General features: G+C 41.6%; 1 protein-coding gene and 1 pseudogene across 1 annotated transcript in view; one reads left to right on the forward strand and one right to left on the reverse strand.

Annotated features, from left to right (window-relative positions):
- NWD2 (NACHT and WD repeat domain containing 2) overlaps nt 1–5,774 on the reverse strand; it is a 167,129-nt gene extending 161,355 nt beyond the window's left edge. Inside the window, exon 1 of the mRNA XM_043973192.1 lies at nt 5,193–5,774. Coding sequence (XP_043829127.1) covers nt 5,193–5,343 — 151 coding nt within the window. The 5' untranslated portion in view covers nt 5,344–5,774. The remainder of the gene's footprint in view (nt 1–5,192) is intronic.
- A 2,692-nt stretch (nt 5,775–8,466) lies between these two features.
- The window catches only part of LOC122731984, a 29,084-nt pseudogene continuing 25,314 nt past the window's right edge, over nt 8,467–12,236 (forward strand).

Here is a 12,236-nt window from a genome sequence, read left to right on the forward strand (position 1 = left end):
TATAGTCATAGGACTTTACTGCCTCAAGCCATTCATTGCTCCTCATGATCTACTGAATAAAATCCAATCTCTTTCTTTGGCCACCTATCTTTTCAGCTTTATCTCACATCATTCTGTTTTACATACTTTATGCTCAGCCAAACTGAACTACTGGCCACCCACAAATCAATCAATTATCAAGTATTAAGTGCTTACTGTGTGCCAGGTAGGTAACTAGGTGGCACAGTGTGTAGAGTGCAGGGTCTAGAGGCAGGAAACCTCATCTTCCTGAATTTAAATCTAGACTTAAATACTTACCAGCTGTGTGACCTTGGGCAAGCCACTTGACCCTGTTTACTACCATTTCCTCATCTCTAAAATGAACTGGAAAAGAAAATGACAAACCACTCCAATATCTCTGTCAAGAAAACCTCAACTGGAGTCACAAAGAGTTGGAAAAAATGAATGAACAACAACAATGTGCCACGCACTGGGAATACAATGACAAAAATGAATCAGTCCCTTCTTTGAGGAATTTGTAATAGCTTTTCCCTATTCCTAATAGTGAAATCTTACTTTTCCTTTAAAGTTCAACTCAAAAGTAATTTCATCCATTAAGTCTTATTTCTCTTGGACCTCACATAGCATTTTGTTCACACTTCTCTTATACTCTTTGTGTGTGTGTGTGTCTGTGTGTATTACAAGTATTTATATATGGGTTATATTCTGTGTACTATGTATGTGTACTATGCTGTAAGTTCTATGAGGCAAGGAGCAACTCTTATCTAAATTTTGTATCTCTCCCTGTTTGCTAGGAAAGAAATCTGCATTTTCTCTCTACATAGATATAAGGATATAAATTGAATTGACTTGAGACAATCTTGAATTGAACTGAAATAATATTCTGTAGATCTCTTCAAGTCCTGTGATTATTGTGTTGGGATGTATATGAAGGGTATTTATATTTTCATATAATACACATCAGGGATATTATAGAAGGATTTCTGCATTGAGTAGGAGATGGTACCAGATAAACTTTAAGATCCAATTTCTATGGTTTTATGATAATACCATCACACCGTAAATATAATTCTTCCTCTATATAATGGGGAAGGGGCTTGAATCCATACACTTTGTTGTTCAGTGGGGAGCTGTTCTACTAATTCCCATGTCCAGAAAAGATATCTGGCACAATACTGAAATACTTATTTAGGGCCCTTGGGCCACAGCACAGCAAAATTGGTCCAGAGGTAGAAGGCAGGATAGGAGAAGTGAGTCAGAGATGTTAAGTTGACATCTAGCTTCTCAGTATCTTCTAGAAAATGTATACACAGAAAGATATTTCAGGTATTTGTAGGATATAATCACCCAGGCTGTCAAGAGCTACCACGAATGGTGCAAACACATCTTCTAGCCTATAGTAAGTTACTATCAAAATGAAGCCTAAGTTTGGTTGAACCTGAGGATATAGGAGAGAAATGAAAGGTGTGCTTGTTGCTTGTCCCTTTCTTGACTTTAGAGGAGAGAATACAGCCAGGCCAACCTTTTAAAACAAATACCTATTAAATCAATAATGCTGGGGAAAGTCTTTGACATGATTATTAGAGCAGTGAATCTAATTCAACACAGAAGCTTTTGTTTAGAGAATAAATTAGAACTAAGCTGCTTTTTCAAGGACACAACAGATAATGTTCCTTGACTTAATTTAACAGTTGGAAATATCTTTAGAATTGGCTGAGAATCTTATAATCGATCTTAAGAACACATAACCATTTGTGTGCTGAAATGGTATCCAGGAAAAGGTTACAGTAAAGTGCTCCTCAGAGGTGTTACTAAGATTGCATGGTGTCACACTCAGATAATAAGTAAAAACCTATTTCACTCTCTTTCATTCAATATGCCATTCTCCTTTGTAATATAGCTAAAATTCCAGATTGTAGGAGTTTGCCTATTAAGCTTCCCATTTAAGATAATTAAGAGCCATGTGAAATTTGGCTGGGTCAAGGATGTAGGATTACAGCATTAGTTAGTATTTCACCCGCTTCTTCCCTGTGGTTAATAGGAATATTGAATTTTATTTTCATGATTTTGGCAGCAAATGTCAGATAATTTTTTTTTTTTGGCAGGGCAATGAGGGTGAAGTGACTTGCCCAGGGTCACACAGCTAGTAAGGGTCAAGTGTCTGAGGCCTCATTTGAACTCAGGTCTTCCTGAATCCAGAGCAGGTGCTTCATCCAGTGCGCCACCTAGCTGCCCTCAGATAATTGTTAATGGGAGCTATGTTGGCACTATCAGGCCCAGAATATGTTTGTATTAACAAGGAATTTCTTAGGTAGATTGAATCTCCACTTAAGTTAGCACACAACAAAGTCTTCTATGGTGTTACTGGGAGCCTTGCCTAGAACCAGGAACTTAATGATATGCAGTAAAGTCAATATTTACCATGTAATATAACTAATTTGAGGAATCATATAAAATGATAAAATAAGGCTTGTTTCTGTATTACTTAACTCAATATTAACTCATTAAAAATTTACCACTGCCAATAAGTTAAAAACTAGGGGGAAAATGAACTTATTTATATTTTAAAACAAGCTAAAGTCACAATCTATTTGGATCTGTTTCCTCTTCTATAAAATGAGATGGGACTCTTTAAGCTCTACAATCCCTTCTAACTTGGACAGCCTATGATCCTATCGTCCTTTATACTATGGTAATAGCAGATATTTGACTTTGCCATATTTTAAAAAGGGACTGTTATTTCCAAAGAAAAAGAACAATTGATGATAGCTAACATTTTCATCACTAGACCACTCAATCTATTTTCTTTTTAAATGTGGAAGTTTTGTGACCAATTATTTCAATATATTTTACTAACACTGTCAACATTCCAAATGATTTCCACTTAAAAGTTGCAAATAAAATTTACCCACACTTTTACTATTTCTCTAATGTTAAAAGTTAGCCTTCAACTTTTCTATTTGTAAACAAATCAACTGTATTTTTCAAATATATTTCTTTTTCTAAATTAAGGCATAAATCTTACAATGTATATATCCTGTTATACATACATATCCTGTACAGATCCTATTAATGCATATATCTTAAGAATATCCTAAACAGAGATTTTTAAGTGTACAGTGGCTTTTTAGAAGCTATATTACATATCACTCATTTAGGAAAGTCTGACCAGATTATTAAAGGAACTTTAAGTGCCTCCTCCCCCCTTAAGTAAATTTTTTCTTCCATTACCTTTCATTACTAATGAATGTACATGACCCATTTCATTGTTCACACAACTTCCCTGTCATAATTTTAATGTTATACTGGAAACTTTTGCTGCATACTCATTATTTTATAAGTGAAATGAAACTTTAAAAAGTCATCCATTCTTTGTTTTCCCTTCTCACAAGAACAGTATAGATTGTGACTGGAAACTTAGTAGAAAGGAGTGGAATCCAGTTCAGCTATGATCCTACCTGTGTAACCAGAAATAATTCATTTCAGCTCCCAAAGCCTCAGTTTTCTCTTCTGAAAAATGGGGATAATAATATTTGAATTTTCTCTCAGGGCTGTTATGGGAAAAGTGCTTTAGAAAGCTAGGAACTGCGTTGTGTACAAAGGTAAGCTATTATTAAATAATCATGCTATTCAACAATTGATAAGGCTAACTTTATTATTTACTTTTAGTAGATTCTGTAGTAATTTTTTAATAGTATAACTCACCTGTAAAATGAATTAACTGGACAGAAATGTAATATATTCTTACTATATGCAAAGTACTGTACTAAGAATTAGAGATACAAAAACAGCTCAGGTCTTCAAAGAGGTTATATTCTATAGAAGCCCTTGGTAGGTAAACAGATAAGTAAAGACAAGCTACTTTGAGGAGGAAGAGTTATTTCAGTCCTCTATACCTTGTGCTCATTGCTCAGCTATCACTTTGGAAAACAACAAATTCCTTAATAAGTTCGATATCGACCCCAGATCATTTTTCCAACTCACTCATGACTACTGAACATGAGTTAACATCCAGAAAGAGAAACAGAAAGACAGTGGAGGTGATTACAAAGACTAACACTGAATGGCTAGGACAACAATTTACTACTTGTACACTGTGATTTGTAATGCGTCCGAGAAACTTGAAATGAGTCAACAAGTATTTATTGAACTTCCACTAAGTCTCTAGTAATGCTAGATAGCTGCTTCGGCCCCACTTGTCGAGCTTGAGAAAGAACACCAGAGAGTCAAGAATGTTATCAGTTGTAGGGGCCAGATCTGTGCGGTAAAAATACAAATCCAGAACGAGGAACAAGCAAACGTTTAGAACAAACTTTTTTTTTTTAATCCATTGAATCACGAAAAACAAAACAAAAAACCAAAAAGAAAAAAAGAAAAAAAACCCCAATCCATTGACTCGACTTGCCCCAGAGAAACTGAATGTCTCTTCTAAGTTAGGCACCAACAACCTCCCTACACTCTCTTTCTTACTCCGAGATCCAGATTGGGCCATTCTTGCCACCCTTTTCCCATCCCCCTCAAACTGCTTCACTTCACCAGTGTCTCTGCTTCAGTTTACTTTAGTTTAAACGTCGCATCCCCTACATAAGGTTTAAAATCATCTCAAAGGGAGAATTCAACCTTTTACAAGGAAGCCTTCAGTCAGCACGGGAGCTGGTTTGACCACCCTGCCATGACTGTTCTAAGTAAGATGAATCTGTTCTTACTGTAGCAGGGAAAGTGGGAAAGGAAGATATTGCCTTTACAGACCCTGCTGCAGAGCTGGGGAGCGACAGCAGCTACAACTTGAGATTGTGAAACAGCTTTAACCTTAAAGAAAAAGGGAAGGGGACCCGGTGGGGGTGGGGAGCCAAGGATTTGTGTACAGTTATCACTTCCGAGCTGGCAGGCACAATACTGAGCATTGCCAGGTGGCTCACCCGGGCATGTGTGTGGGTCCTGGGGGAAGACAGCAGGCAAAGGGCGGGGGTAGATGTGGGGAGAAAAAATAAAATAAAAAAGTAGTTTGCTTAAAAAAAAATCGAACATGCCCAGGGTAGCAGCCGCTTTGTAAGGGAAAGAGGAGGGTGGATGAAAAGAGGTAAGAGAGAAGCTTGTCAGTCCTCGGGACCCACGCTCCAGCTACCCCAGGTCAGACAGACCGGCCGACAAACAGAGCTGGGAGAGAGAGGTGGAGACCTTGAACGAGTTACCTTCAGGATTGGCGCTGATGAAGACCCGGACGCTCCTGCCGGCCGGCACTAGGTGGGAAGGCAAAGCTGTGAGGTTCCCCGAGAAAGCCGCCCGCCGGAGAGCCGAGTCTCGGGCACAGGGCAGCTTGCTGCCCGCCCCAGCCGGCCACATCGCCCACGGTGGAAGCCGCCGCCTCCTCCTCCTCCTCGTTCTCCTCCTCGTTCTCCTCCTCCTCCCGGCCCCGGTTCTGGCTCGGTAGCACAGGGCAGGGCGATCCCCAAGAGACCACGGCGGCTCAAAGGCGCCCGAAGCTCGACACAGCAGCTAGATCAGCAGCGCGCACCACCTGCCAACTGGGAGCGGCCATACGAACTCCCCAGTTCCTTAGGCTGCTGCCGCCCCCCGCCGCTCCTCTTCCTCTTCCTTCTCCTCCTCCTCTTCCTCCTCTTCCTCCTCCAGCGTCTTCAGCGCAGTGGCGGGTCGGAGGAAGCGAGCGCTAGGTCAACTGTGGCGGCGGCGGCGGCCACTTAAGCATCACAGGTCTGAGGCTCCGAGCGAGCGCCAAAGGCGGAGAGGGAAGCTACTGGCATCCCTTCCTCTACTCCACCTCCGCCAGCGCCCCCTCCCCCCGCCGGGAGCCCCCTCCCCCCTTTTCTTCACAGCACAGCAGCAGCAGGAGGAGGGTGGAGGTGGCGGCAGTGGTGAGGGAGTGTGAGGGGGGTGAGGAGAGAAAACCAAACTTTCTACGCCAAAGATCTCCCGAGTTTATTTTCAGACTTTCGGCATCCAGCACAGCAACCCACTAAGCTTGCCTCCCCCCCCAAAACCCAAAAGGTTGTTGTTACGGGAGGTGTTGAAATGGGGCGGAGATGGCAGGAGGAACCTCCAAACGCCTAAGGACTAGACGTCCTGACAGGTTGCCCCACTTTCGTCCTTCTGCTAAAGGAAAAATAAAGTGTCAAAAGAATCACTCTCCCTTGGGGGCTGCTTTCCCAGGAGTTTAAAAGCAGTTGAATCTCTCTCCGATACCTCCCCCCCCTTTTATCCCTCAAATCCGCGAGTTTGGGCACCTTCGCGTGTTTAAGTACAGTGGAAGGCTGCCTCCGAGTTAGACAGCCGAGCGCGCACAAGCGCACAGGCGGCCTGACCCCTGTCTGGGCCCGCCTCGCTGCCCACAGGCCAGAGGAACGGAACAGAAAAGTGTCTTTAAGTACAGAATGTGAAGCAGAAAGACATTTTCTCGGATGTTAAGTAAGGCTCGAAGTGCGGCTGAAGGGAAGGAGGGAAGGGCTAGCTTCTCTGCGCTCTAGCATCTAGCTCCGGCTTTTTCTACCCTCCCAGAGCTGGGCGGGGCGGAGCTCAGATTTTTTTTTTTAAAGGACACTTCCTCTCACTGTTGTCATGGTAGGATGGAGACTAAACCAGGTCCGAGACCTTTCTTTGAATGGAGCCCGCCAGGAAGCCCACCTGGCTCGTGCACAAAGCGAGGGCTTAGTGGCTTGTTTTCCTTCCCCAGAGATGGACTATTTATTAATTCATACGGCTGTTGGGGATCAGAACAACCCAGTAGCAAGTGCGGATGCAGGGACACGGAGCGATGCTTCAGAGAGAGCAGCTCCTCTTTGCAGCTGTCGGTGGCCTGGTACCTTGGAGAGCGGCTCCCATGAAATATTTAAAAAAGAAAAGAAAAGAAAGAAAAGGTTTTGGCCAGGATGGGGGTGGGGTGGGGTGGGGGTGGGGAGCAAGAGAGAGGATGATGAATGACTTGGAGGCTGTGGTGCTTGAGCTGCTTTCTAGTTGAGAGAGAAAGGGTGGGGCCGTTCAAACAGGAGACGCCCTCCAAAGCACTTGGGATGCTTCTGGTGCGACTCCCCCGAAGGGCTCGCGCACTCGAGCTCTGCCCTCGTGGACGTCTGGCAGGGTGGGTGTGGCGAGGTATCCGGGCATCCAGCCAGAGGTGTGAGGAATTGGGTAGAGAGGCTAAAAGGCGGTAAGGATTAGGAAAAGATCTCACTTTCTCCCAGTGCTTTACCTCACAACTCCATGAGGTAGGTGTTGCAAAATACTATTTTGCAGATGAGACAACTGAGGCTCAGAGTGCTTAAGTACGAGGTCTTCCAACTAAGTCGTTATCAGCCAGGATTTCGTCTTTGCTCTCTGACCCCAGGCTTAATGATCTTCCCAGGACACCACACACCTCTGCCTTTTTTTTTTTTTAATGGGGACTGGGAAGGGGAAACCGGTAGAACTTCATGCCGTCTTAAGGTTTGCAGAACACTTTCCTCTCCAGAGAACTTTCCAATGTTCTTTTGAAATAGAGAGCTCAAATATCATTTGCCCCCCCCCTTTTTTTTTGAATAGACAAAAACGATGAATCTCATTACCACACAGCTAGTTTCAGGGGAATCACCAACACTCATACGTTGGAAAGAACCTCAGACTCTATACAGGTACTTTTTGTCCCTAGCCTGAGCACCACATGGGTAATTCATAAACAAGTTTGAAAACCAAGGAAAATGCAACCACTTAGAATCTAGGATCCTGTGATATAGGGCAGGAAGGGATTTGAAAGTTCATTTGGGTCCCTCGATTTATAGAGAGAGGTTACTTACAGTGACCTTTTCAAGGCCACACCAAGATGTTAAGTAGCAGAGTCTAGATTTGAACCCAGGTTTTCTGACACTAAATCCAGTGCTTTTGCCACTACTTTACAGCAACTTTGGGGGTAAGGCAAACACAGTGTACAAGAGCCCCCAATCCCAAGGTGTGGAGATCTCAACTTTTTTGCCAGAAGTCTGGAGGTGAGGATGGAGAGTGTTGACCGAGAACAAGAGAAGAAGGCAGCGGAGAATTAGGGAGTCCACTTTATATTCTGATCAAAGTGCTTAGAAGAATATTTAATATGTTGCCAGTTTGAAGGTCAGCTAAACAAAACTTTAAATACTTTTGTCTATTTTGAGGGCCCTCCGGGGAGACAGTTTTTTGCCTCTGAACTCAGTTACCATGTCTGGATGGTGGTTCAGAAGCAGCAGATGCTGCTGTGCTGCTTTCTCTGGGCTCATTGCCATCTCTGAGGAGATTCCTCCTTTGAGAACACTAGACTTTAGAGCCAGCACTACCATCCCTTAAAGCCAGGGGGCAGATGGCTCTCCTTTGATGGATTTCTTACCAAACTCAAACTAAGTAATTTTGAACATGCAAAAATATTACATTCATTAACTTTACAGTTTTCCACTCTATCCTAATACCATTGTGCCTATGAATGATACCTCTGAATGAATTGGCATCTCTGTGATGAGCCTGAGAGAAGCTCAGAAGGTTAATAACGTAACTGCATTGGCAGATTCCACAGACCTCTCAATTTTACATAGTGGAGCTTACAAAAGGTTAGTTGAACTTAGCTTGACTCACAACACTGTTTTTAGGAGATTCAGACACAAATATCTCATTTCCAGTGCATGCTTCAAAGGACTTGGCAGCATTAAGAATTATTTTTCTACATTCTCTGTTCCCTCCCCCTTCTTATTTTTTTTTTTGTCTTCTACAGTTTACCTACATCTCAATGTGCTGCATTTTCTTATTATGACTTTGGGGTTTTGGCAGCTTCTGTAACCTAATTAACTGTCCCAGACAGGCCACAGTTTAGCATCAGCCAATGTCATTGCAGATAAAGGGCAAAAGGAATGAATTCCATACACCTAGTCAGTAAGGCTAAGTTCAGTAATTGCAAACAGCCTAACTAGTAACATAAGTTGACTAACCACCGAGTCAATTGTGTGATTTCAGGAGTACTTATAAACATTCCTAATCACCTGCCCCAAATAGTGCTGCCATGTATTGGGGATACATTCCTTAAAATGCAATTATTTCTAGGAAGGTTAGTGCATTAAGTAGCTAGCACCTCATATGAGTTAATTAAGTGGATCTCCTTCCATGTCAGGAGGGACCTGCTGTCGTATAAAAGGCCCTGGAAACCTGAGAACAGAAGAGCACACAAATGGGATATGGCTAGTGCTAGCCTATGGAATATGGAGGAAACATACTCATGTTTCCCAGGTACAGAAGTATGACTGTCATGGATTCTGTGGGCAATTCAACTGAAATCAATTCAACAAGCATTTTTGAGCACATACTATGTGCCAGCCATTGTACTCTATGCTGCGTACACAAAAACAAAGCAAAAAGAATTCCTGTCCTCAAGGATTTTGCATTCTGTTGCCTAGTATCTAAGCCAGGCACCTCCAAGAAGGAAAGGTCAGCTCAGACATTGCCCTACATGAACCTGAGGGATTTAAAGTATCTGAAGAAGGGAACATTGTGTGAGAAGAATGAAAAAGCACAGCAATGAGCTCATAGAATTGAATGCCTAAGAACCACTAGGTTACTTGAAAGTCTCTCCTCTCCAGACAGCCTGGGCACTAACCTGGATGATGTAGGATTATTGGATTTGGAAACTTGGAAAGGTCTGTGCCTCCTGGAATACTTGAACTGACACAGCTTGATCATTTTAATAAAATTAATTATATTGTGCAGCATGTGATACATAAAATAATTGTCATTGGCTGCATAATATATAGTTAGCATTAAGGACATATTTTAGACCATTAAGTCTACACAATTAATTAAGTTTTTATATGGTTTGGAATGTACGAGCCAATTCCATAGAATTCAAGAATTTCCTGAGTGACAGTCACTTTGGGGATTTAAATTTTATAGCTTCTGTTGATTGTTCTATCAGTTAACCAAAATGATAGTATTATTAAGTGACCAAATATAGGTTGCTATTGTATTCCTCTTTTTTTGAGGCATTCAGGGTTTGTGACTTGCCCTGGGTTACTGTATTTTTTCTTTTATTTGTGTGGTTTTTTTTTTTTTTTGGTGAGGCAATTGGGGCTAAGTGACTTGCCCAGGGTCACTCAGCTAGTAAGTGTTGTATTTTTTCTTAACAAAGATTTTGGTAGATGTCTCAGAACTTTGACACTTTCAAAAATTGTTTTAAAGAAGCTTCTAAATAGGAACCAGTGCCTACTGGAGGTCCTCTAACCTCCAAAATTCTGTGAATCTCTGAACTTTCTTTGCTTTATCAATTTGTGGATCCCAACACCCTGCCTCACTAGAAGGATAATGGTTTGTCTTGTTAACGCTTCTTTTTCTTTGTACCCCTATACTGAGAATGCATTGACGAATTGTGTGTTTAGCTGAGAGTAAGTAGTCTAAATGTTCCAAGAGACACATTTCACACTGATAAGTCTCGAAGTAAATCTGCCCCTTTCTGTCATGAATGTAAGAATGGATCAACAAGCATTTATTAAGTGCTTCCTATGTTATGTGACAGGCACCGTGTTTGTCTGTACCTGAAGACAAACAAAAACGAAGCAGTCCTTGTTCCTGAGCTTACATTCTATCGGGGGAGACAATGTTGTAGAGAGAGAATGTGGGGATAAAAATGAGAAAATCTGACTGATTCTATTCATGGAAAAAGTCAAGGTTGAAAGCCAGAGAAACTAGAAGGCTAGTGGTACCTCTACAGAAGTATGAAAGGTTTTTGGAGAAATGAAATGAATTCTGTTTTGGACACAATAAGTTTGAGATGTGTATGAGCCATAGTGTGAACTGGCTAATAGACAGGTAGGATGTAGGATCAGAGTTGTCTATATAGACTTGAGAGTCATTTGCTATACATAGTAAACCAGCAGTAGTTGAGGAAGTCACCAAATGAGAGAATGAGAAAATTTTCTGCTTTTTAGTCAATTTAAGGCCTCCAAATAGTTCTAACTTGAGATATGGCACTGTAATAATGGAATGCAATGGAAAGCATGCTTGATTTGAAATGGGAGGATCTGGGTTCAAATTCTGATTCTACTGCTCACTATTTGTGTGATGCTGAGACAAAGCACTTAAATCTTTCTGAACCTCAGTTTTTCTTATGTATAAAATGAAGGGTTTATATTAGGTGATCAGTAAGGTCCCTTTTAGCTCTAAATCTATGATCCTGCCTTTCTTCTTCTCTACTTTCTTTCCCCAGAAATGTAGAGATCCATTAAGAAACTTTGGGTAATGGCCAAATTGTCACTGTTTAACTTTTGAATAAATGTGTGTACACTTTTCTGCTTAGTCATCCACAAAATGACCCTTATATCATTAGTATGGTTCTAAAATTGACCAGAAGGAGGTGAAAAAGAAAAATTTCTCAATATATATGTGGGTGCCCCATTTCAGGAAGGACATTGGTGAACTGGAAAATATCCGGAGGAATGCTTATGAAGGGACTAGAAACTACGTGAGGAGTTGGGGAGAAAACTTAGCAGAATGTGAGCACTGTTTTCAAGTCCTTGAAGGCCTGCCATGCAATAGAGAGATTAGATTCTTTTTGGTTTGCTTGGATCTAGAGGGAAGAAATGGAAAAATGTGGGCGGCAGCTTGGTCTATATATGGAAAATACCTCCTACCATTAGAGCTAGTCAGGAGTGTAAGGAGCTTCCTCAGGGGAAGTTTCATATCATTGGAGATCTTTAAGTAGATGCCAGATGATGACTTCTGTAGGATGTTGTGGATAGGATTCCTACTCATTGAAGTTTCTTACAACTCCGGAATTCTATGATTTTGTAATGTGTACACACACATTTATACCTCTACATTAATATACAAACACATGGACTACATATACCCACTCATATACCCATTGCAAGTATTTGGGGGTTGGTAAGAGCAGGACCAGAAAGTAATTCCTCTGTTACATCCACCATAGCACTCTACTCAAACCCATGTTACTACAGGAACACAATTAGTATGTATAATTGCCTCTTCTCTAAGTCCATACCTTCAGTAGTGTGTCTATTTTGGCAAATGAGTGATGTAGTTGGGCATAAAGTAGAAAAGGTGGGTAGAGTGGTGTTGCTTGTGGTTTCCCAAGCCTAAGGAGGACAATACAATTTATATTTATGATAATTATATTGCTATCATTTTTCAATGCCTGCTATTTAGACAGGGAAGATGAGGAAGCAGGAAAGCAGAGTTCCTTATACAAGGTCACATGTGCCAGCCAGAAGACTCAGGTCTCCCAG

The sequence above is a fragment of the Dromiciops gliroides genome, chromosome 6, assembly GCF_019393635.1.
Source record: "Dromiciops gliroides isolate mDroGli1 chromosome 6, mDroGli1.pri, whole genome shotgun sequence".
Lineage (NCBI taxonomy): Eukaryota > Metazoa > Chordata > Mammalia > Microbiotheria > Microbiotheriidae > Dromiciops > Dromiciops gliroides.